This window comes from Mauremys reevesii, linkage group 11, assembly GCF_016161935.1.
Source record: "Mauremys reevesii isolate NIE-2019 linkage group 11, ASM1616193v1, whole genome shotgun sequence".
In the NCBI taxonomy this organism is placed as follows: domain Eukaryota; kingdom Metazoa; phylum Chordata; order Testudines; family Geoemydidae; genus Mauremys; species Mauremys reevesii.
Window position 1 is genome coordinate 33,188,357 of NC_052633.1, and position 26,002 is coordinate 33,214,358.

Here is a 26,002-nt window from a genome sequence, read left to right on the forward strand (position 1 = left end):
CTACCTGTTTAAGTTGCACCTGTTTAAATTCAAGCTGTTTTTAAACCCAATTAGTTACACTAGGCCGGACAAGCCCTGTGGTGGACAGTCTTGTTTTCTGTTCCCAGTCAACTGAAGCTAAAACCAAAAAAACCCCACTGTTAAACTGAAATAAATGTGTCAACATAGGCCTTGTGTAACGCCAACAGACCCCAGTCGCTAGCAGGCGGGATCGAACCTGGGACCTCTGAAGCTTAGGGCATGAGATTCTACCACTAGCTAATGCTGTAGCACACTCAATCTCTAGCTGGGCTAGGTGCCACTAAGGGAGGGCAGAGCGCCACACCAAGCAGGCATGGGTTACACTTGCACCGGTGTAACTAAATCTGTTTAAATTCAGATGTTAGGTTAAACTGGTGCAACTTTCTTCCATAGACAAGCCCTGATTAATTTTGGAATGGAAAGCAGGAGAAGAAAAGAAACAGGAAAATGTGCACTCCAGCTATTCTGGACCAGCAGAGCGGCTCATCAGCAATTGTGGAAAGCTGCTGAAATTTATAGCATCCTAGGAACTGCTCTAAGTTGTGCTAATGAGCAGCAAGAATCCAGAAAGCACAACAGTGACACAAAGCCAGCCTTCCCCCATTCCCTTTCAGCTGCAGCTTCTGAGCTCCACATTTCAGAATTGCAGGCTCAGGTGCAGCCTTAACTAAGGAATGGTGACTTCCATTCTAGAATAGCTTTGTGCTATGCCCTAAAAAGTTATTCCAGACATGCATCAAACCTATAAGAAAATCTCAGCAACATGGATTTACAATGCATTATGTGAAAAAGAGCCTTGTAATACTATTCTGAAAATGTATAAAGGTGATATTTGGCACACTTCCATGCCTTGAAGCATGTTTGAGCATTTGGCCATGGTTTGAAATAGAGCTGCCTAGATGCAATGGGGTAAGAAGAGCCTTTTTTAGCCTTGCTTTATAGTGTGAAATACACAAAAGACATTAAATACAACACACTGCATCAAACAGTAAGGTACTGAGTTAAGCCAACAAAAGCAAGAAGAATTTGGCATTAAGGTTCTCTGTCTTCCATCTCTCTCTCTCTGTGTCCTAGTATTACAGTATATCTTGGAATCACTCATCTAAGACTCCTGTCTTTAGACACAAAAGTGGTCTTAAGGATAAAGTGGCACTTAATTTCCTTGCATTTGTTGCTTAAATCTGAATCTTTATTTTAACATAGCTTTCTGGAGCCCTATCCTGCCATCATTGCACTTGGGGAAATCCTACTGACTTCAGAAGTTCAGAGTGTGACATGATTTAACAGGGTACAGCCTTTACCAAGTACCTTAAATAGAAACCAAAGGGCAACCCTGAGCACTCAAGCAATGTGGATCTCACATAGGACTTTAGCATGTTTACAAAACAGATGCTGTAGATGTGGCTGTGGGAAGGTTTAACCAGCCAGGGGAAATCCGCACTTTTCTTGTTCCTGAATTTAGGTCTACCCACCAGTCAGACACGAGTCTAGCTACAAAGGGCTAGTTTTCTTAAGCTTTTTTTTAATTTGTAATTTTAGTGCATTTCATATTTTGTACTTAAGTAACTTTTTTTACCCAATGCTACAAATGGAATAAAAGTGTATTCTGGTTTGTGTTAAATCAGACAGACATATGCACGTCAGTGGCTGATGTGCTAATATAGACCTGCTCAACATGCAGCCCGGGGGCTGCAGGCGGCCTGCATGAGCTCACTGTGCGGCCCGCGGGGGGGTGAGTAGGTGGGATCATTGTGCGGCCCACAGGGGGTGAGAAGGCAAGTGGTGGGTGAGGGAGGGGGGCTGAAGAGGCGGGTGGGCAGTGGTGGGGGGTGAGGAGGCGAGCCGGGGGGTGGGGGGCTGAGGAAGTGAGCAGGGAGGGGAACAGGTGAGCCGGCGGCGGGGGAGAGGGGGGTTGAGGAGGCGGGCGGGCAGTGGTGGGGGGTGAGTAGGCGAGCCGGGAGGGTGGGGGGAGCTGAGGAGACAAGCGAGGAGTCAGTGGCTGACCTGATCTACTGATCTGGTCTGGCTCCCATCCCCTCTCCAAGGGTTGCAGCTGTCTGGAGGTGCTGCCTTCCACGCCTTCCTCAATCACACCTCATTCATTCAACAGGGCAATTGATTACAAAGTTGGGGGAAGATCTTATTCTACTTCCAGCAAAAAGACATTTTTCTTTTACCTTAATTATCCTACCTTAGGGGCCCGCTATAACATATTACCAAGCAGGGGAGGCTCTAGACATTTTGCCGCCCCAAACACGCGCTTGGCGTGCTGGGGTCTGGAGCCGCCCCTGTTACCAAGGTTCAATACTGCTGTTTCGGTGGGGCAGCGCTGGGGAAGGAGGGTTTGTTTCCGCGGGGCGGACGGTGCTGGGGGAGGGGCAGCGCTGGGGTGTGTGTGTTGTGTTTCGGGGGGGGGCTTGGCGGTAGTGGTGGGGCATGTCGGCAGGGCTGGGAGGGTTCAGCCCTCAGCTGTTTTCTTTGAAGTAATATGGCCCTCGCCGCTTTACAGGTTTGTGCAGGCCTGTGCTAATACCTAAAGCCATCATCCTGTCTGTAACCCTGTATTGCTGACAGAGCTGTAACAAGTGGATAAATTTAGGCCAGGTAAATGCAGACCAGATTTACTTACTGAGACCCTTAAGTGTCTGCTGAATATTGAATATTCATCAGCTATACAATTACACTTAACATGAGTTACATGTTTTAAATGGCATAGAAAGCAGTTTGTACAGTACCATGCTCAGTTATTGAGCACCAACTAAGCATTATTCCATGGTGTATTATCCCCAACAGATTTTACCAAAATTGTTAACACATTACACAAAATACATTACACAATGGCTAAATATCATTCAACCCTCATACTGCATCCTGTTAAACACTAATACTTTTTCTTTCACGTAGTACTATCGCCTTATTAGAACTAAGGAATTTTAGAAATCTAATTTATTTTTATCATTTCTGCTTGTACAGTGAGTCATTTTTGTTACCATTCAATTTTGTATTACGTGCTGCCATGATGCTGCAATATTATGGTTGCAAATAAGACAGGCACATTTTATAGTCAAATTGAAAAAAAAACACTCTTCATTAACATTAAGAAACATCTTCAATGAATAGCAAAGCTCTCTAATTTTTAAACACACATACAACCTATATTACAGGCCTAAAACTAACTGACGTTTTTTTTTTCCGCCCATCTCCAAGAAATTTCATTTCCCTCAAATATGCAAGGAGTGATGTAGCATTTTGTTGCTTATTGCACGCAGAGCAATTAAGGTATATCATGCACCTGCTGTGTCAGTTTGTGCTGCCAAATTTGTGCTATAAGAAGATATATGATGTCTTCCGCTTCACTGTTATACATGCAACAAAATGCTGCATTCATTTCCTAATAGAAAAGCTTTTTGTAAAAAAAAAAGAAAAAAAAACTGTTTTAAGTTCCAATCCATGATACTCCTGGAGTCAATGGAATGCTCTCCCCAAATTGTTCATCCCAAAAATCTGACTCGTCTCCAGAGGGATGCCAAGGTCTTTTTCACATGTATTGCTGATCTTACACAAGGGACTTGCCAAACAGTTGCACTGAGGGAAATGGTGCACTTTCTCTTTAAATATAATACGTATGCGACACATAGGAACAGAATTATAGATTTCTTCACTGGCCAAAAATATTTTTTCTGCATACTCTCAGAGAAATTCAAATAATTTTAAACTTTTTTGTTTATTTTTTCCCTAGTTCTTAACAATGGTTTCCATACTTTGGTTGGTCATATCTACCCTGAAGACTTTATCTATGTAGATATACTTAAACTGATACCAGAGGAGCAAATTTTCCCAGAGGCTAAATCTGCTCATATCAGACGTTACAGCAGAGGGTAACTATCACCTTCTGAAAGTCAGTTGTCACGTAATGTGCCCAAAATGGGTAAAGAGCAACACATACTTTGAAATTAAAAAGTGAAGTACCTCTGGCTTATTTCCTTGTAATACCCTTTCTCCCATCCCATGCCACCTTTTGGTCTCTGATAGCACTAACACGAAGGGGATGTAGAACTGGAGAGCCATACGGCTTTGATCAGGGAAGACAGTGACCATACACACATATACATAAGACTATTACATGGCATCCATGGCATGGACCTCTCCGGATAAGACACCCTGACCATAAGAGTCAAATAAAAGAACAAAGCTGTGATAAATCCCAGTCATCCAGATAAAAATATGAAAAAAATACATCTTTACTGAATTGTAAAAACTCCTTTTACCAAAGCCTTCCAACTACTCAATATATCAAAAAAGCGAAATAAAACTCCAGAACATTTTCAGTATTCTCACATATGAGCAATGCTGGCATTGCACAATATCTGTTAAACTAAGTACACTTTATGCACAGGCAGCCTGCTGAAATATGTATAATAGAAAGGTAACATTAAATTAGGTATCTTATTTAAACTTAAGAAGATTTATTATAGATTTCAACAGATGCTTACAGTCAACATGAAATCTTTTCTTAAAATAAATATGGCATCACAGCTGATAATTTTTCAGCAAGTTTTAAAGATAAAAAGTTAGTTTATTCAATTGTTACCATTTAAGTTTCTTATGGATTGTGCACCACACTAGTCTTAATTTTCTTTAAGACTGCATAAATCACTAATCTCTCATACACTCTAATTTCATTTTCTAAAACTACCAACAGTCTCTCACTCCACTGGGGAATTTCCTTAAAACACCATGTATCAAGACAATACAATCTCTGGCCAACAGACAGAAACTTTAAATGTAATACTTCAGCTTTACTCTAAACCACTGTAACAAGATGAAAACTGTAAAAAATAAATCTCACACAGTTATTTATCTAAATTTTAGAGCATCGTAACATCACTTACATATATCTCAGCACGCAAAAGGTAAGTTAAAATTGCGTACAAGCAGTAACTTCAAAGCTTTAGTACATTTGGAAGTTTATATAACGCTGACTTTAAAATACACAATGAACTTCTACAGAAAAATCTACTGAACAAACTCTACCATTCATATCAATCTCAATGAGACAACTACTACATGTACTTGAAAATCCAGACTTTGTGATACATTATCAAATGTTCCCAGACAATTGTTCAATTTACCTTACACAATGTTTATTATAGTTGTCCACTTACAAACATTAAAGAACTGCTTGTCTGTTCTGCTGAGCAAACGTCTCTACCCATTTTAATTTCCTATCACTGTCCTCAATTTAAAAAGTTGTTACATACCTGCAGTTAGGAGGAGGATCAAGGGTTATTTCAGCTAGCTCCTTCTGAATTCTGTGGGTGAAATGAGAACAGACACAAAGCATCTGAGATAGTCTATAGAATAAATCAGGAATTACACTGCCCTCTACCACCACGCAGTTAAATGCAAGACTGGCTGTGCCTTCAGTAATGCTAACATGGCTGCTTCCTCTTTGTTCTCAGAGGCATAACCCAAATCCTATAACAGAGAAACTTTGCAGCTTTTTTCTTACTTGATACAGTAAAGAAACGGAACATTTACACCTGAGATAGGTAGAAATATCCCACAAGTACTCATAAAAGTAACTATTACCCATATCTAAATGCTTTTTACCAGAGAGATTTTCTTTTCAAGCTTATATGCAAATGAGGGAGGGGGGGCTATACAAGCATATTTGACAATGACTTTAAACCAGTGTAACAGAGCTGTAACTGAGACTGAATTAACAAGCTATATTGTGAACAAATACATGATTTTAATAATATTTTACATGCTACTTCATACAGTATTTAAATAGTGAATCTATAAATTTCCCAAGCTGCTTTTATTACTGGAATAATTCTTGGAGAATCAACTTTGCTTCTGTACACACCTTTTGGTACATCTCCTCCCCCAAGACGATACAGCATTTTTGCTGTTTTTATATAATATTAGTAAAATAAATCATTATCTTAATCAGAAATAAATAGTTTCACTGTCTCCTTTGAAAGTAGTTATAGAAGTGTTGTTAATATCCAGAATATTTTCTAAACTTTTTATCAAGTTATCCAGAAAAATACGCCTGGTTTAAAAGGTGTGCATTAAATTACTTCTAAGACTAAAGAAATTTTGTTTCTTGCTGCTAATTGTCTGTACACCAAGAGATTCTTACTTTTTAGAAAAGAAAGCCCATAAAATAAGACTGAACAGCTGTCAGTATGCTAATATTTCCAATTCAAAGGAGATCAACAGAACCTGATCCTGAAAGACCTTTCAGAAATAGTCCCATTAAGTTCAATTAGATGACTCAGAACTACTCAAGATATGTGGAATCAGACCCCATCATGATTAAGGAAAGTAAAGTTGCACAGAAAAAATCAGTGGTGAGATTTTCTGTACAATACATCTCAAGCTTTTCAAAAGGGCTGGCAAAAGCATTATCTTAAACATATTATACTACAGGTTATAAAAACAATCAAATACTTTAGCTTCTTTACTGAGGGTATGTCCACATGACAAATGGTACAGCTGTAGTGTCTCAAGCAACATTCCCGTAGTAGTGTACACATTTACTACAGCGACAAAAGGGGGGTTTCTGTCACTTATAATAAATCCACCCCCCTCAAGAGGAGAGAGCTAGGTCAATTGATTTCTCCCACTTACCTACCTGCATCTACAGTGGGGGTTAGGTCGACCTAATTATGTCACATGGTACGAAATTTTTCACAGCCTGGCCCCGGTTTCAAGTGTAGACCAGGCCTGATTTAAAGTATCTACCTTAGCTATTACTATTTTAGACCTTTATTTCTTTACAAGTACAAAAATCAGTGGAAAATACAGGTAGTATTCTACTTATGGCTAACACTTTAACATTTCAAGGAGTATTTACTGAAGTGGAATATAAAACTCCTGAGGTCTTTATGAAAGGTTGAGCTATAGTGTCCATTCTGAATAAGCAAAGCACCAAGTTGTTCAACAGAGAACTGACTCTAAAATTAAAAAATCATTTTTCCACTGTTACGCTTCAGATCTATTTGCTATTGGCCACAATGTAATATGTATTCCTAAGGAAAAGTGAATTTAAGGGAAAGGATTAATAAATTGTCTTATCTCAAAAGACCACAACAGATCAAGGGATTTAAAGTCTGCCTGTTTCACATGGCTGAAGTTAAAGAAAATTATCAGTGTGCACTTACTGAAAGCCAGTCTGACAGAAATTTTATATGTAAATACAGATATTTATCAAATAGACTACAAGAGGTTTGTGAAGTTTTTGACACTTAAAGGTAGAGGCTATATATTAATCTCCGGAGTCTGATTCTACAGGCCCTATTAAGGCAAACGTCCTACTGAAGTTGCTAGTTTTTCCAAAGGAAGAACTACAGAATAACACATTATATTAGGTTACTGTGTATAAAGGATATATTGTACGTTGGCATTGAAAGAAGTTATAGGTACAATCCCAAAACCATCTATTTTTGTGCCAGTGAAGTTTTTGTAAATATTTTTATATTCAATAGCACTGATTGTCAACAGTACACACAATCTATTGAAATACACCAGAAGGATGGTACTCTACACAAATAAAGGAAGAAAGGCTAAGCCTTTGAACTCAGGTGAAAAAGATGTTTATAGGTCTCATACTACTTGCAAGGATAAAATTCATGTTAGCGAATAAAAGCTTTTAGAAGCCAGTATTTTAATTTTTGAAGTTATGAAGTTATAAAGTGTCTCTTCCAAAGACATGTGACAAGTTTATTTAATGGTTAGCTTACTAACCGTCACATTATTGAAGCTATTGATTGACAGCCACCTAACTCAAAAAAGTTTGTAATTCAGTAAACGACTCCCTAATACAGCTTTGTAAGAATCCGTCTGTCTTAAAAATGCCGTACAAATATTATAGCTCAAAAAATACAGTGATAGAATGTTTTACAATCACTTCTTATAGTCATTACCTTTTAGCACTAGTGGATAGCTTAGCAGTAGTTTTGCTGGATAGTTTGGTATTTTTCTTCTGTTGGGTTGCAGAAGGTTTTCTTTCTTCTTGCTCTTCAGGTTCTGGTGCTGGTGGGTCCCTCTGATCTGCATCTGAACTACCACTGCTGGTACTTGGACTTTCATCATCTGACCTTTGCCTGTCACTGGACATTGTGGTGAACTTTTGAGGGGGGGGGGAAGAAAAGAGATGGGGAGGGGAAAAAAAAATAGTTCACTTAGGTTGCAGTTTGACAGTTACAAAGTAATATTTATACTTTTTTATATAGAGAGATCTCCAGTTTTTTAAAGCCCACTCACTTTTTTTCATACTTTAGACAACATATCAATTGTCTACTTTGTTCAAAGCCATGAGACAGGGATTTTAGCAGGGTCCTTCAGGCAATGAGCATTAATAACTTATGACACATTGTAAGTAACAGACCTGCTGAAAAGGTTTTTTTTTAAAAGTCACTAATACCCTGTAAATATTTACACTGGAGCACAGTATTTTATTGGGTACAAGCAGGCAGATTACCCCCTCTCTCTGAGACAATATATTGCCAATAACACTCCGGCTGATTTCAGATTGAAATTTGCACTCACTCTGTCTCTTTGTATTTAAAGGGCCGTGAGGAGGAGTGATTTTTTTTAAACACTATACATTTAAAACAACTCAGAAAGCAGAAGCCTCGGTTATTTACAGGGCCAGCAGCAAGAATTGCATTTGGTCTCCACAAAGCTCCTGGAGGGGGAAGAAGCTTAATTAAAACTGCACCTTCTGCAAAGCTTTCAACGCCACCGATCCTTGATCAGTTTCTACAAAACAGACCGACATTTTTAGGGGGAAAAATTATATAGATACACGCGGGAGGCACACAAATTGGTGGGAGGAGGGGGGGGGGTGCTGAAAAAGAAAATGAAGCTCCTAGTAGGAAATTGCAGCAGGGTTGAAATGCAGCTTTGCACACACACTCTCCCTCTTCTTTCCCCCCCCCCCCCCCCGGCTTTGTGGGGAGAGATCGAGCTCCCAGCGAGGAGGGTACAGAGGGGTTGTTATGGTAGGAGGCTCTCCAGGATCAGCATGGTGTGTGTGCACCAAGTGAGGCGTGAACTCAGTCCCGGCTCCTCTCTCTCCCGGCCACCGACAGGCAGCAAGCGCTGAAAACAAGAACAAAGCTCCCTCTACCAACCTCCCCCCCCCGCGCCGCCTCCTCCTCCTCCTCCTCCCCCCACCAAGCTCGCCCAGGCTCCTGCTGCAGCCACCTAACCCGCTTCTCCTTTACCTTCGCAGGCGTCCTGTCCCGGTGTTAGGTCGGAGGGGAGGGATGGAGGGGGGGAGGGAAGGGGATACAGTATCGGTGGAGGGGCTGGAGGAAGCCGGGGGGATATAAAGCAGCAGAGGAGGCTCTGTGGCCGGGCAGTGTGGAACATTGAGAGTCGGAGCAGGGGGGAGAGACGGGGGGAGGGTGCAGTGCGGCTCGGTGGCCGGAGGGTGGCGCTGGCGTGTCCCCTTTTTGCAAAGCGGGCTCCCGCGGCGGGGCAGGGGGTAAGAGGGGAGAGAGAGAGAAACGCGATCTTCCCCCCTCGGGGGAAGGAGGCCGGATGGAACAGGGAAGAGCCGAGCGTTCTATCGCCTCCGCCCCCTTGTGTCGCTACGTTCGGATTCAGAATGTGTTGCAGTCAGCAAAGTTCCAAACGACATGGGGGCGGGGGAGGGGGTGCTCGCTCCCTGGCTGGTAGAGCGCGCCCCCCTCCGGGCTGGGGCACGCGCACGCTCTCTCGCTCCTCTACCTTTGCCGGGTGCGTACGTTCTCCCGGCCTGGCCAAGGACAAAGAGTTGGTCCCTGTGCAGCCCCTAAGTTGGCATTGGCAGCCTGGACCTTGCTTGTGTGTCTTACTAGTGGCTGGTCCCGTCCCCCCTCCCCCGATACAAATACCTTTCTCGCAAGCTTGCAACTCCCGAGCAGCCACTACGGGAGGGAGATCCTGAGATCCTGAAATTACTTCAGTGCCATGCACAAGTGTGCAAAATCCTGCTGGGGCCTCGCCAGAGCAAGGAAACTGGTTTGCTCTGCTTTTGCTGGCTCCCCCTCTGTTACTCACTGCTGTTTATAGGGATGGTCACTGAACCTGCGGTGTAAAGAGGCAGGTCACTCAGGAGTAAATGTATGTATCTGGGCACTGGAATTGGTTGGGGTTGAATAATATAGTGCCTTAACATATGTCATGTACAGTCTGAGTGAAAACTAAATCCGGCCAGGTTTTGTCCTCAGCATCAAATCCCACTGCCTCAAATGTTCAGTCTTTTTTGCTGCACCAACAAAAGCTGGGCCCCAATGTGCCCCAGCACAGGAGTGCCTCAGAAATCCAGGTCCTTCTGGATCCAGACAATTTTTGGGCCCCCAGCCCTGAGATTAAAAATGTGTAAATAGAGAACATGTTTAACTGCTCTTACTGCCTCTTAAAATTCCAGACCTTGCTGTCCCCTAGCAGCACAGTCCCACAAAAAACTCTGATTCGGCATTTGGATCCATCTGGATTTGGACAAATAATGGCCACAAACCCAGAAACTGTACCATCAAAATAGGCAAGAAGTGCTGCTGCTACCTTTCCACCAAAAAAAAAAAAAAACCTAAACACTCTAGTACAAGAAAGTTGTAAAAACTCTTAATTATTTGGCACCAGTGCTGCAAAAAGAGGTGGAGATATACATTTCACAACTATATAAAACAAACAACAACAAAGTTAGTAATATGTATTCAAAATCCTATTTATTCTAAAGTACTGGCAACAGCATGCTGATCTGAGATACTCCATAAATGACCAGCCATACAAGCTGTACAATCTTTTTTTTAGGGAGGAGAGGTGTAAAGAATAATGATTACAATATATGCCAACTGGAGTATCATTTTACAGAGAAGCTGGTTTAGGAGGGAGAGTCATTTCCTTCCCCTGTCTAGTCATGCATAGAGTAATTTCTGGTGGTTACTAGTCCACTATATGATGTAAATAACTAAGCGCAATCAACAGCTAGAGTATTTGTATGTGACAAAAGTGGGGATAGTATGAATCTAGCACAAGAATGATATAAAACTGAATATTTCAACCTTGTGCAAGAGATGATCATATTGAAAATTAAATTACCTTGAATTGGAAAATTGATCATAGCCCAACAATATTGGTAGAATAGATAGTAGCTGATGTGGATGGGTGAGAATGGGATGGGAAAGGACTGTTTAAAATATTGTATTACTTGAAATGTTTGTGCAAAGACCAAATACAGTGATTAACAAGAAATCTCTTTTGAAAAGTGTTGCCAACAAAACAGTGCACACGTTTAGCCAAATGACTTAAAACTACTGTATTTTCTTAGGCTTAATGGGAACAAGGAGCCAGAGTGTGTACTCTGTGGTCTAAAAGGAATAAACAATTGGATGTGTCTGAGTTGACAGTCCTCTGGGTAACTGAAGTTAGTACAAATGAAAAGTATGCTAAAGGTTTGGTGGAAGAGTGTAGTGATGTGATGTGGAGAAATAGTGGAGGTTTGTTTGTTAAAGTACGCTATGGAGAATTCCCCGCTCACCACTACAGGCAATTTGCCCCTGAGGTATGCTGTAGAAAATTCCTAGCATAAACAGTATCTAGTATGATGAGCAATCTGGGCATAATTAGTAAAAGAGAGACATGGCAATATCAAAATCTAACAGTCAGCACTACAAGGCTTTTGTTAAGATGTGGATGATGCTACAATATGGTGCTTAGTAGATTCAGAGAACTTTGAAAGCCAGGATTAAGTATTTTAAATAATATTTTATTATAGGTGAAAATGAACAATACATCCCAGCTATCCAAAGAAGGATAATTATGAAATGATAATGCAGGTTGAGTATAATTAGACTGGTCAAAGGTTGCTCACCATATCAGCTACCACATACTGGTTCCTGTTTGGCTTTTAGGATGTAAAATGAAATGAAAATAAAAAGAGAGCCCGTTTAACAGGGATTAATTGAAAAGACAAACTGGATGTGATTTTCAGCTGTTTGTATCTTCATCGTCAAACAGATTTATTATAGCAACTTGCTGATGTAACAAATGTTTATTTGAATGAATATTCATTCCTTTTGACATCAAGTCCCAAGGGATGACACTTTCCTCTTAAGAAGCTGTGTTTTCCTCTCGCATGTTGTTTATTATTTCTATGTTGTCAGCTGACTTTTAAAAAGGGATTACATTAAAAAGGTATATAAAGTAGGTTAGTGAAGAGGTTATTATACAGTCAGAGCCGGAGGGGAAAATGCAAATTTTGTTAACAGTAATACGAAAACAACGTACCATGAACTTGGTGATTAATCTTATTCTTCATAATTTGACATCAGCCTGATCACTACTGATGTACCTATTACGTATGTTCTTTTCCATCAACTCATTACAACTATGAGAAAAAGCTAGCATTGTGAGGTGCAATGGGTGTAAAGTTCAACTAAGGACAGTTCAGATTGATCTGAAAAGTTCAGGACACTTGCCTGTGAGGGATACCTGCATTTCCTTTCCACAAACATTGAATATGTGCATTGGGTGCTGTTTCTTTCGATCCTACCATCAAAAGCACTGTTCCTGGGCAAAATGGAGAGGCATCAGGTATGCTCTCATCAACTCCTGTAGATATCCTTTTCAGAAGTTCAGCTTTCTGGACATGGCTCAGTGGCTATTGTGGCAGAACACAGATGTGTAGTTGTTATTGATGCATGCTTTGGGCTACACGCGTGTGGGCATCCCTTGTAGGATTAGGAACTCATGACTCAGTCCCCCATCCCCTCAATTTGGCAGATGGTGCAGTAGTGGAAAGTAACTAATTGCCTGACACTTTTGTCCCATTCTGACAGTAGAACCAGCAGGGAAAGCAGTTTCCCCTTCAAGCAGCAGAACTGGGAAGAGAAGGACAACTCATTGCTTGACTCCCTTACCTCTAATAGCATAAGGCCCCACCAATGATAACAGAATGCCAGGGTTGTGGCAGTTCATCTTTAGGAACAGCTTCCAGTTGGGTCTTTATTACCCCGGAAGGGGAGTGACTTATGTGACTTGGGTGAGGTGCCGAGCCATGGAAGACTTAGCGAGAGGCAGACAGCCTGCAGGAGGTGCTGGAGCCGAGGATACTGGTGACAATATGCATGGATGCAAGCCGGGGGGGGGGGTGCTTCAAGGGTGAGTGTGCCCCATCTTAGTCCCAAAGTCTAATCTGCCTTGTCTATTGTTTCATTCACTTTTATGTTTGCAACTAAAATGTGATGAGCTTTCAATAAAGTGATCCTGGCTGCTGCTGGGGCCCCCAGTAAATGAGATGTGGCACCGCAATATGCACATCTTTTTATAATATTAAATAAATATTTAACTCAACCTGCAGTATCTTTTCAGGCAGGAGAGTTGTGTGACACTACTTCCCTATCAGCACACATGCTATTCATGAGAATGTTATAGTCCTCTTGAGGTTAAAGTTGCAACTATAACAGAAAAATTAATGTATTGAGTGGCTGTCAAATGATCAAGTACAACTTTAAAATGCTTTAGTATGCGCATCCTAAGTTAGCTGAAAAAATGTTCTCATATCTTTTAAACAGCAGTGGTTCAGAACACTAGACAGAAACAAACTTAACTGAAGCCACCTTTATTTGCTTATTTTCTTTGTCTAATCCTGCCTCGTCAAATTTGAATTTCGGATGGTTGCCTTTTACTTTTTCTTGTAGTATTTCTGCTAATGCCTATAGTGAATATTATGCAGTGATGTTTTTTTTTAAAAAAAGGATTAGTTGGTTAAATAAAAATAAAGGGCACTATTTTAGATTAGAATAAATAAGAACATGATGCTACTTTCAAAATAGTGGGAAAAATATGCTGATGAAGCTGCTTCCGGACATCTTCCATCAAAAGATTATTTCACTCTATACTATATCCCTGATTTTGAAAGCCATAAATAACTTCTCTCGTGGTTATTCTTACCCCTGAATTACTTTAAGTTGTTTAATTTTTTTTAAAATGGATATCATGATTTCTGAGTTCTGCTTATTTTTGTTTCTATTTCATCCCTGGGTGAGACTGGTCTCTTGGCCTTTGATGATAGCATGAACAGGACTTTGACTAGTTATTTCCCTGTGACTAGTTCGTATTGATCCTAGTGCAAAAAGAAAATCATTAACTGAGAAATTTCTTGGACAGTGGAGTTGCTCTGCTGTGACTGGGGATTGAACTGGGACAATATGTGGAGGCCAAGATTTTTAAAAATAGGTGCCTAAAGTTAGGTTCCCAAATCCACTTGAGTGCCTAAGCAGATGGCCTGATTTTCAAAAGTGCCAAGCACCTAACAGCTCCCAGTGAGGTCAGTGTTTTATACACAGTATCTCCATCTCAGCATCAGTCCAAGGATAAAATAATTTTGGAACCCATGAGAAGTCAATTGAAATTGTCAAATCATGTTCACTTTGATGAAAATTTTAATAGATTAATCAATGTATGATTTTTCTACTATTTGCCTAGTCTTTCCTCTCAAACATACTCTGAAATGGTGTAATATCTAGATAGGACATAGCTCTAGCAAAAATACTTGTGTGATATTTACCTTATTTTTATAAAGAAAAATTAGCAAATCTTTCATGGAGATACACATGGCCAAAGTCATAGTGATCAGCCTAGAGAGACGTGGCAAAGTATAGTTCCCATTGGTGAAAACTGTCACATGACTCAGAATGTGTGAAATTCTGCAAAAACAAACAAAACAACAACAAAACCTGTTTAGTTTCTTGCACTGAGGAAACTGCCGACTCTGTCTTTGAAATTCCTACCCAGTGCATTTTTAGAATCCTATCCAACAAATAAATATGTGAAAGAACAGTTTACAAAGCTCCAAGTCTACTCACTTTCTTTCTATTATTCCTTATCAGTTAAAACATGATTGACAAACTCAAAAGGCACAATACAGATGAGTAATATATAGTATGTACAATAAAAGGTCCAGGGTTGAAAGTTAGTAGATAAGGTTATATTCCCAGAAGAAAAAGAAAAAAAATAAAGGGAACTGGGTGGAAGAATAGCACCTTTTCCTCCACCGCTCCTCAGTACTCAGGATTAGATCTCCACTAGCTGTGTCCTTTACTACAATGTGGTAAAGATACCCACAGAAGTAGAGCAATTATTTCATTTCCTCAAAAGCTCTTGCATGAAGTAATTGTGTGTGTTTCTATGTTTGTGCAGTGCTTACACTAACAGAGCTCAAATTCACGCTGCTTCATGCCTGAACAAAATAACTGTTTAGCCTCTGACCCTCACAGCTGGTTGAGAAAGCCACTCTGACTTGCCTTATTAAAATCAGGTTAGATGACACCACAGTTCCAGACTAACCAAACTCATCCCAAGTTGCCACGCACAATACCACCAGGATGCTCAAAACCAAGGATATACTAGCTGTGCTATGCCATCCAGTAATGCAAAAGAGGCAAGGAAAAAGAATCATTTGAGTACATCCATGTCATCTGAAAATAGATGAATAAAAAACCTGTCTAGGAATCCTGCTAATCTGTAGCTCTCCCAGCAGGAAAGGGTTCCCAGGAGGCATGTTGACTAATATGATGTTGGGGTCTCTAGGGATCATCTTTCTAGGAGATTTCAGCATCCAGGCAGATTATGCCCAAATCTGTTGTCCATCATGGATCTCATAAAGGTGATCTCCATAGATCAGCACATAGTTTTGTCACATTCTTAAATTAGCTCATTGGCTTATAAGTGGGCTTGAGGAATATAATAAATACACCTCTGCCTTGGGCGGACTATTCTACCTCCTTCAAGCAGACACCAACACTCATATTTATAAACAAGAAGGTTCAGCCATCATAGTCCATTCTTTAAGTTTCATCACGCCAAGTACCTTAACCAACCCATGAACTGAGAAGCCGAGGAATTGGGAGACACATGGCTACACAGTGGCCACTAGCGCTGACACTCTTGCATCCTTATCCCTGTCAACCGGGTCTGCAAATTGCCTTCAGTCTCTAATGGTTTTCATGAGCTGAAGTAGGAAGAAAGGAAATTGGAGCATGAAACACAATCATGACATTTGCAGAAACACAATCATTATAGATAAATCTACTGCAAAAGTTTCCTAAATTTTACATTGCAGCCAAGGTAAAAGTTAAGAGATCCTTTCCCCTCCTCTATCAAAGCAGCTGAATTGTGCTCTGTCAACCTAGACTGAATCCATTGCGCTCCAGAAACTAGCTCAGTACAATGTAAGGAACTGACAATATACTTTTCAGAGAAGATCAACTGCATATGGCAAGTCCTCTCCAGATGGCAGTAATCATACACCAACCTCACGACAGAATACACCTCTCTTCCCGTCACACAGATTTCAGCATGTTCCTGGGGTAAGGCAGTGCTGAAAGAAATCAGTTACCACCTGTGATTTGGACTCATGGCCATTTTGGCAGGTAAAAGATGCTCAGAAGCACCTGGCAATGCTGCTGAACAACTGTCTACACCAACTGTGAAGAGGGGAACCTACTATCTACCCTAAACTATGCTATAGTTCAGCTAGTTGTCTCAAAACCATTTTGAGATTCAGCAGACCATGCAAATTACATCCTAATGTCAAACCTCACATTTTTGGGTAACATAACACAGAAGCTAATGAAGAACTACCTCCAAGCACGCTTATCCACTAACAATATTTTAATTACCTTGCTGAATTGGGGCCTCAGAGAACTTCTAGCCAGTGTTCTACTTACTATACTGGCTCCCCCACAGGATTCTGGGTCAGTTTCAGAATATCATTGTTAATTTTCAAAGTTCTCCATGGAACATGCCATTCGCTGGAGTGCCTCTCATTCTCAGGCCGTGTTCTTGTCTGCCATCCGCTTTCTTCAGGAACAATGAAGCTCTTAGCTTTATGGGGAAAGCTCATCAGATTTCTCAGGAACAGCGTTAAAACTTTCAAATGCCTTACTGGAGCAGATAAGAATGACTACACAACTCACTGTCTGCAGAGCAAAGAGCAACAACCACCTTTTTAGATTTATTATGCTCCCTCATGGCTTGAAGCAGCACTGAAGAGAAAAGAGGCAGCACTGTAATTAGGGTTGGCAGAATTTGACTTTTTTCTAATTTTGATGGATAATATGTGTTCATGAGCAGTTTTTCCATTTAAATTTTCAGTTGTGGGAAATTATGGGGGCTCAGATACTGGTGGGGGGAATTAGGACAATAATTATTTAGTGACAGTAGACATGGAGATTCAAAAGGTAAAGCTTTATAACCTTTAAAAGACAACTTGTCAACATTACATGTTAAAATCTACAAAACAAATATCCTTAAACTAATAAGTTCTCAAGCAGCAGTTTTCTTACTTTGCTTATCTGTAAATTTTGATTACTATAGATGGAAATGTTTTCTCATCAGTTTGTGTATGTACAGTGAAATCAACGTTTGTCGATTTTAAAAAAAGAATCCTTCCAAAGCCTAGTTACAAGAATCTTGACAGATAGCCAATAGCTAGCATTGCCACATTGTGACCTAGGGGAAGCCACTGAACTGGTCTGTGCTTGAGTTTCCACACCTGTAGAGTGAGGAGGATAATCCTTACCTGCGTCACAAGGTGCTGTGAGGCTAAAATCATTGCTTTTTGTGCTTTGTGTTCCCCAGCTGAAAGGTGCTACAGAACTGCAGTGTATTACTCTGACACCTTAGCTATCTATAACACTTGAAGGCGGGGTTGACCAAATTCTAACCAAACTCATTGAAGGGCCATGTTTAAAATGGAAGAGTGTGCAAATGAAATAAGAACAGTCAAAAATAAAAGGGGGAAGGTTTGTTATAAAATAATTAGTATAATTTTAAAATAGGAAAAGACTTGAGTTAACACTTTCCTAGCAGTTTGTTTGCAGCGATGGCTGCTCGCCCATCACATCACATTAAGCACCAGGGGGCATCAGAGACTACTAAGGGTCTTTGTCAGAACAATCTCTGGAAATAGAACTGAAATTTTATTTTAAAGACAAGGTTGGTTGCTTTACCTCTAGAGTGAAAACTCACTTCTGGCCTCTCCTAGTCACCATCAGCACACACTTTACCTGCTGCAGGACAAGAGAACTACTTGGCGGCTACTGCGGTCACAGTTAAGACAAGATTGCAGGAGTTCCCGAGGCAAGTGCACAAAAGGGTGCAAGCGGGATGCAATGAGTTTTCCTCACTTGCAGCTCTGAGATGGGCCAGCCATAATTGTAGCCAGTATGTTGTCCCTGTTAGCGTTCGCCTTCTCCAGAATGGCGTAGGGAGGCAGTTGTACTCATGGCCCCATCCCTCTGCACAGTCTAATGGAGCTAGGCAGTTATGAAGGGGGAAAGGCATGCTGCACCCTCCTAAGGGGTGGTACAGCAGCTGTGTTCAGCAGGAGCTACGGAGAGGCACCATGCCTTCTGAAGCTCTACTATGACACATCACCCTCTACTTAATGGCACAATCTGGTCCTTAGTTAATGTTAAGACAGCACTTTGACCATGTAAAGTGTTATACAAGTTGCTAAATATTATTTTATCATAGACAAGCACATAACCTGAAGAGCTACGGAATTAAGATTGTAATTGAGAAAACAACCAAGAAATGGAATGTTTTGGGGTAAAGGCTAAAAAAAGACTTACCGGTACATTCTTTAAGACTATGTGGACTCTAAACATATACTCACCTCCACTGCATGCCATCCAGCACATACAAGGGGATGTGCCATTACAGATTCTGTTAATATACAGGAAACAAAATGTCAGACTAGATGGTCAGTTTTCAACATGACAAAAGGGTAATAACGGGGTGTCTGAAATGATAGATTTATCGGTGATGTGGGAAAGAGGGTGAATGGAGATGTTGGCCACTTTGCCAGTGACATAAGTGTCACAGGGTGGCTGGCCCCTGTAAGTGAAGTGGGTCCAGCTCCCCTGTGCCTGCCTGGGTGTGGTCTAGGTTGACTTGATTAAGAAGGTGGGGCAGCATCTGGGGCTAATAAATGAGACGAAGACAGCTATGACTGGGGAGTAGGTCAGTGTTCATGTCGCACTTCCCATCGTTACCCAGCCCGGGCCGGGGAAGCTAATGATCCAACCAGTGGACAAAATTTGGTGATGAATCCTGGTCACATGCCATCTGAGGTGTGTTGTGCATATGCTAAGAAGAAGTAGGTCTCTGGAGGGAGTTGCTGGAACTCACTGTGGAAAGCTGAGGGCAGGAGACCATCAGAGGGGCAAGCCTGCTGACAGCCTTCAGTTAGATAGCCAGGTATGAAAAGCTGAAGAGGCCTGAGGGCTAGAAGGCCAGCAGAGTGGCTAGCTTGCTTACCTTTCCCAGGCAGAGGCTTGCAAGGTGGCTGTTCTGATGAAAGAACCCAGGGTGGTTGTTCCAATAAAAGAATAGGTAGGACTGAATGGAAAGCCCAGGTACAGCAGAAGATTCTGGAACTGGGTTTATGGGGACTGTGCACTGCACATGGGATAAATGGAGTGTGTTTTAGAACTTGTAAGGACTATTTCCACTCTGTGGAATAATGCATTAGCCTCTGGTAGGTATAATATTGGGTCCAAGAGAACTTGTGGTGGAGTCTTAAAGGAGCTTGAGAGTGGAAACTGAGGTGGTGACCGTGGTATTATTTCACTCCGCTGCAAGGGGGTGCTCAGAGGTGAGGGGGTTATTTACTGGTAGATAGGTAAATGAAAGTTATAACTTCACAGGGACCTAGCAATGGTAGGGGGAACGAGAGGCAGGAGAGGAAATGAAATTGTTTTGACAAATACAAACTGATACATCAAGAGGAGAGATAGTGATGCATGATGGGAGATGTAATCCAGGATTGGAACTTTTTAGTTTTGAATGGAGACAAGATAGAGAAATAAATAATGAATGGTGTGAGGGAGCTACATTTGGCATTCCTATACAAGAATGAGATATTGAAAAGCAACAAATTTAAACCTAATTAAAGGAAACAATTTTTAGCAGTGAATAAATATGCTGTGGAACTCACTGCCACACAATGCAAGAGCTTAGTAGGATTCAAAAAAAGGTTTGACATTTATATGGATAAGGGGAACATCCACAGTTGCATTAGGGAGGATTAATTTTTATGATGGGATATAAACTCTTGTGCTTTATGGTATAAATCAGCCACAAACTGATAAGGGTCAGGAAGAAACTTCACCTATGAATAGTTTATTCCATAATTGTCCACTATGGGGTTCCTTGCATTTGGTCTGAAGTATATGACACTATGATATGGTACTGGACTATATGGACCTTTGTTCTAAACTGGAAAGGCTATTCTATGTCTTATTATCTTAATTAGGACAAATATTGATACTAAAATGCTTGTTTAGGCACAGACAAATACCCATGTCGCTAGAATCTATGGTGCATTGTTGGCTCCTCAGCTGTGTTAAATCACTATTCAGTTTGCAGATATCATAGCTGTACGGACCTGTGACCAATGAATTGCCCACCCCCTCAACCATTACTAATTCGTCACATATTCAGCAATACATTTTTATTTTCCAGACAAGTACGCCGCCCCACTGTAAAGTTAGACATAGCGTTGTATGATGACTTTGCCATATATTGTGGGGAGGGAAGGGAGGCTCACCATTAGGCAAGCTACACATGAGTAACTGTACAATTTTATATATTGGCAGCGGCTGCTATCACAGCTAAGATGAGGTTGTAGCAGTATGTGTGTGTGTGTATATATATATATATATATATATATATATATATATATATATATATATATATATATATATATATATATATTGCTGAAAGGACACATCCAACTGTACATTAATTGAGCCTCCTTTTCCTGGTTGACCTCTGAATAAGATCTATATTTCAACTAGAGCTGATTCAAAATGGTCAATTTTTTTCACAAAAATATTAATGGAAAATTATTCCCATTTTTTACATATGAAAAATGTCAAGATTTTTTAGCCAGCTCTAATTTCAATGGCTACTCCAATGTACCCATTTTTCAGGATGCTGAGTAGCTTCATTGCCACAGACCCACGCTATTGTCACATTGTATCTGGCTCTCAAAGCAGTCTTTGAGCATGGGCTTTCTTTTGCTAAAGTTAATTTCCAGGTATCTCTGTAATATCCAGTGCTGAACATCTCTCAGCTCTTGAATGTTCCATGTGGTACCTTCCATGTTCCCTTCTCCTCCTCCACTCCCCCTGCAATACTGGCTCCAAGAAGATCACTGACATCCACAGCCTCTGTAGCTCTCGCTCCCGCCATCTCTTGGCACTCACTGAGATCTGTATTCAACCCCTCACTGACACGTCCTCCGCAGCTGCCATCTTTTACATCCACCTCTTCTCTCACACACCTTGCCTCTTAATATTCCCCAGAAGAGCAAGTTGGGGGTGTATGGCTTATCTCTCAATCGAGCCATTACCAATCCTCCCTCCTCCCCATTCAAGTTCCTTCTCTCCTCTTCAATCATCTGCTCCCCTATTTCCCAACCACCTGATTTTTGACTCCCAGTTCTCTCACCTCACAATCTCTCACTCCTCCTTAGCAAATTCCACAATAAAATCTCATTTGACCCTTGGATTCTGGCCCCCTCCTCCTCACTACCTTGTTTGACCTCCAATTGGATCAACTCTCTCACTCATCATAATGGCTGCTGCTTGTCACCAGTCAGCTCAGGTAAATATATGGTCCTTGTTACTGTTTCCCTCATCCTGAATTTTCTGATTATTTCTTATTTTAATTTTCTGTGCATTATCTCTTTAGATTGGAAGCTCTTTAGGGGTAGGGACCATCTCCTGTCTGTTTTTGGCCTCTAGATAATACTACTATACAAATAATAAGTAATCATAATAATAATATTGGTTGAACTGATTTTTTTTCCAGACAGTTGTGTGCACTTTATTTTGTTTTTCCTCAGATAAATGAAAATGTAATAGTCTCTTGTTTTCCTGTTATGATATTTTAGCTTCAGTGTTTTCCTACAATTGTAAATGAAAGTCTCATTTCACCATGTTTTCCAGTATATTAATGCTAACTTGCTCCACAGAATTCTTAATACATTCTCTCCCTAGAAAGAGGAAATTTGAGTGTAGAACATACAGTAAAAAATAATGGGGCATATAGAAGTAATAGCATCCTAGTGTAATTGGTGCAGAAAATACTAAATCAGCTAAAAGGAGATAAATTACATTAAAGCGAAACATGTATTGACATGGACTGACCGTATACTCGAAGGGAATGGCAATCACCTAGTTCCACATGACTACAGGTCTAAAGGGATGGCAGAGAATTATACTCATGGCCAGAAGCATGTGAACAGAAAGCAACGGGGTCCTTTCTGGATGGTTATTTTCTTCAGATATTACCTGTGCACAACGAAATGAAAGTGTACTTCTGAAGAACGACAGCCCCTCACACTATTATGTTTATCCTGACTTTTATAGGCAAACTTTGATGCAATCCAGGCATAAATCTTTAGGGAAGTGGAGGTATTCACATAAAAGAAATGAACATATTTAAAAATGCTTAAACTATATCAAACAGTTGGATTAAAGAAGGTTAAAAAACAAATCTCTGTAAGAACGGAACATTCTTGCACCTGATTCACTTTGCTATGCACTTTGTACTGTTTACACCAATGCGAAATGCTGCGTTTCTGATTTGATAGCATTTTGCAGTGGTGAAAATAATTACACAGATGCAGATCAATGGTAAATCAGGTCCTAATTTTTTTTAAATCAAAGATATCTCCTACCTGCTCGACTATGTTGGACACACAATTCAGAGACTTGAGTTTATGGCAATTGCAAATGTGCTAGGTAGCAGATATTTTACCTCAAAATGCAAATAAAAGGTTAACAGCAAATGTCTTAATCCAAGCACACAACTTCTATGCACTTCTGTTCCCTAGCTGATGTATCATTCAGTGATTGAGTAGGATTAATAAATGTATTTTTATATTTTAATAATTTGTAATAAGTCATCTGTTAGCAAATGTAACTGCTAACCAGGCTTTGTCAGCACTTACCCAGGTCTGATTCTGTATCTAAAACCACAGAATCACAAGGCATCTAGATTACTGCAGCACTTTGGTTGTTAAACAGCTTTAGGTAAATGATTTAATATAGCTGATGGAAATGCAGTCAGCATGGAATATACTATCACCACAGATTTCAGCATCCTTGGTTTTCAGAATTTCATTTCTGTGGAATAGCTTTGTGAAATGGTCCATGTGGGAAAATAAACTGAAACACGTTTCCTCTTTTGGGAGCTTCTCGATGGACTTGAGGGGGAGTTGGGTTCAGCCCTTTTTCAGTTTAACCAGGAAGCAAACAGTAACGATGCACCTGTCATCAGTTCAGCACCTTTGTAAACAAAACCAAAATGCATAGGTCATATCAAACAGGAATTGGTAAGAGTCCTAGGGTGAGGCAACTTTACTGATTTCCATGGAGTTGCAGTTACATTGCCCCAGGTCTTGATCTGGCCCAAATGCTGTTAACAAAACAAACAAACAAACTTGGTGTTAAGCAGTGAAAGCTGGCTGCTGGAGTCTAGACATTCTTTCTGGTATTGAGAGGAATCATTCATTTGGCAGGAGAACTGGATGAAGAGAATTTGATGGGTTGCATACAAGACTGGGAAAAAGCCAAAAATGAAAGGAAATATAAACAACAGAGTAGTGGGGTGAGGGAAAAGGAGGAAGAGGAAATCAAGCCAGGGAAAAGTTTTGTACAGTTTTTAAACCAGCATCAATAAAGTCCCTCAAAATGTTTGATTTAAGAAAAGAGGTAAAAGCAGAGGTGGATGCTGCTATCATTCATGATTGTGGCAAAAGCAGTAGTAAAGGTCTGGGTCACATTCTGTAACTGCGTTACAAGCAATAGCAGAAGAGAGAAGAAAACGCAGCCATCTGGGCAAAAGCAGCAGTGGTACACGACAGGCAAGACAAGCAGCAGCAGTCAAAGAAGAAGTTGTGGCAGTGAGTGAATGTATAGATACAATGTATAGATCTAAACTCCCTTGTCTGTGAATTTTAGGTTCTGTGTTAGATGCTGAGATTTCCAGCACTGTCCCTTTTAAACAACATTCTTTGCCAGAAGCTTTGATATTTCCTTCAGAATTTTCTGAAGCACTATATGTCTTCCTGCTTTGTCAGCTTTTAATGCTTCTAAACTGCCAAATAGCCTCCACACAGAAATGTGTCTCAGTCTTTGGGATGTTCTAGTTGCTTTATTTTTCTTAACTGTATTAATAACATTGCATGCTGCTATTGTCTCTTTTGACTCTGGGACAAAAAATGAAGTTAAACCTTCAGTGATAGCAACTTCAATCCCTTTATCAAATAAGATTGTGATCACTGCTTCCCATGTTTTTCCTACATTTGTGCCCTTGATCACATCTTCTCTATAGTCCATGCCTGAGCAGTTAGGTCTTCCATTACTACCACAGTGGCATGTGTGTATATTTCTATGCGTTCTCTTGTTCACTGTTCATCATGCTTAATCAGTACTTGATGGTACAAAATGCAACTATGAAAAAGGAAAGCATTTGTCCCATTAAATAGTCAGCTGTTCCTACAATAAAACAACCATTTAACATAGATGAATACTAACCTTTCAGTCAAAGAAGAATATATTTTCCATATGTATTTTCTTCTCTGATTACACTGGAAACAACTGTGGGTCTTTTACCCTAGGGATGGTCAAATTTCTTCTTTCCTAAAAGGAAGCCATCATTTTCTGCCAATCCAGGCTAAACAGATGTCATCGCCTTGAGGTGTGTTCTGCATGGATCTGGGTAATTTTTGCATGATTTTTTTTTCAATCAAACAATCTTTCACAACATTTTCAGGGATCTTTCTTTTCTTTTGCTCCTGTTAGTACATGTTTGTGACTGCAATTTCCATTGGAAGACTCTATTCGCTTTTTCAGTAGCTCATTCAGTTCATGACAGAGAGGTGATTTATTGCTGACAGCACAGAATTACCTTTTGTGATACTTCCTTCCCTTAGAGATGCAATTTATTGTAGATGACTGTTTTGTGCAAGCAGACATATTTCATGAAGAAAACTCCTGTGAGCCACATTGTGCCCAGAGTCAAGCTGGTAAAAAAAAAAAAAGATGGAAAAGTTTTCTGTCTGAAAATATAGTTTCATCAAAATTGAAACATTTCACAGGAATGTGTTGATTTCAACCAAATTTCCGGGAGGAAGAGAGAGGCTTAACAAATTGTTTTTATTTTTCTCATTTCATTTAAATGATGTCAGTGTTTTGTTTTTATTTGATCATTTAGATTAATTTCATTTTGACTTTTATATTTAGAATTTAATATTATATATTAATATAATGATTAATAGTTTATATTGGTTTCAACATTATCAAAACCATTTGATGGAATGCTGTCTTTTTTGAGAAATTTTGATTATTTTGGCTTTTCGTTCCCATTTGGAATAACAAATTTCACAGTGTCAGAATTTCCTGCACAATAGAAACTATGTTTTTCCTACCAGCTGTAGTCCTGATGGATATGTCCTTTCCACACATGGATCTCCCCTTCTATATGGTAGCATCAGATTGCCTCCACAGCAGCATTTCTCTCTGCTCCTGAGTCTCTGAGAACTCTCAGTGGTTCTGTGGATTTCCAAGTTGGGGGAGTGAACTAGAAGTGACAGAGATGGGCAGGGATGTATTTTAAATTACAGGGATGTAATTTTAAATGTTCTGATTTTGGTACAGTTTTCTGCATTTCGTTTCTTTTTCACTGAGCATGGTTATTTGAATGGGCTGAGCTTCTGAACTTTTTTTTAATTCAAAATCATATTTTTTTCCATGCAGATAATTCAAATATTTGCCATTGGGTTGACAACAAGCCTGAAACACTTGAAATCGGGCCGTGTGTTTTTTTTAAAATGTAAAGTGATATCTTTTCAAAAGTTATAAGCACCTGGAAAAAAGTTTGTCTTCTGAACCATAAC

The 26,002-nt window shown here is 40.2% G+C and overlaps 1 protein-coding gene across 5 annotated transcripts in view; it reads right to left on the reverse strand.

Annotated features, from left to right (window-relative positions):
• The window catches only part of UBE2E3 (ubiquitin conjugating enzyme E2 E3), an 85,870-nt gene extending 75,815 nt beyond the window's left edge, over positions 1 to 10,055 (reverse strand). The window contains exons 1-3 of one of the 5 annotated variants that reach the window (XM_039495189.1): positions 9,918 to 10,055; positions 7,959 to 8,161; positions 5,283 to 5,333 (exon numbers count right to left, since the gene is read on the reverse strand). In XM_039495189.1, coding sequence (XP_039351123.1) covers positions 5,283 to 5,333; positions 7,959 to 8,152 — 245 coding nt within the window. In that variant the 5' untranslated portion in view covers positions 8,153 to 8,161; positions 9,918 to 10,055. Of the gene's footprint in view, positions 1 to 5,282; positions 5,334 to 7,958; positions 8,162 to 8,298; positions 8,414 to 8,755; positions 9,134 to 9,263; positions 9,672 to 9,771; positions 9,795 to 9,917 lie in introns of those variants that run through there. The other 4 variants (XM_039495191.1, XM_039495187.1, XM_039495186.1 and 1 more) reach the window with 4 other exon arrangements.
• Positions 10,056 to 26,002: the final 15,947 nt, after the last annotated feature.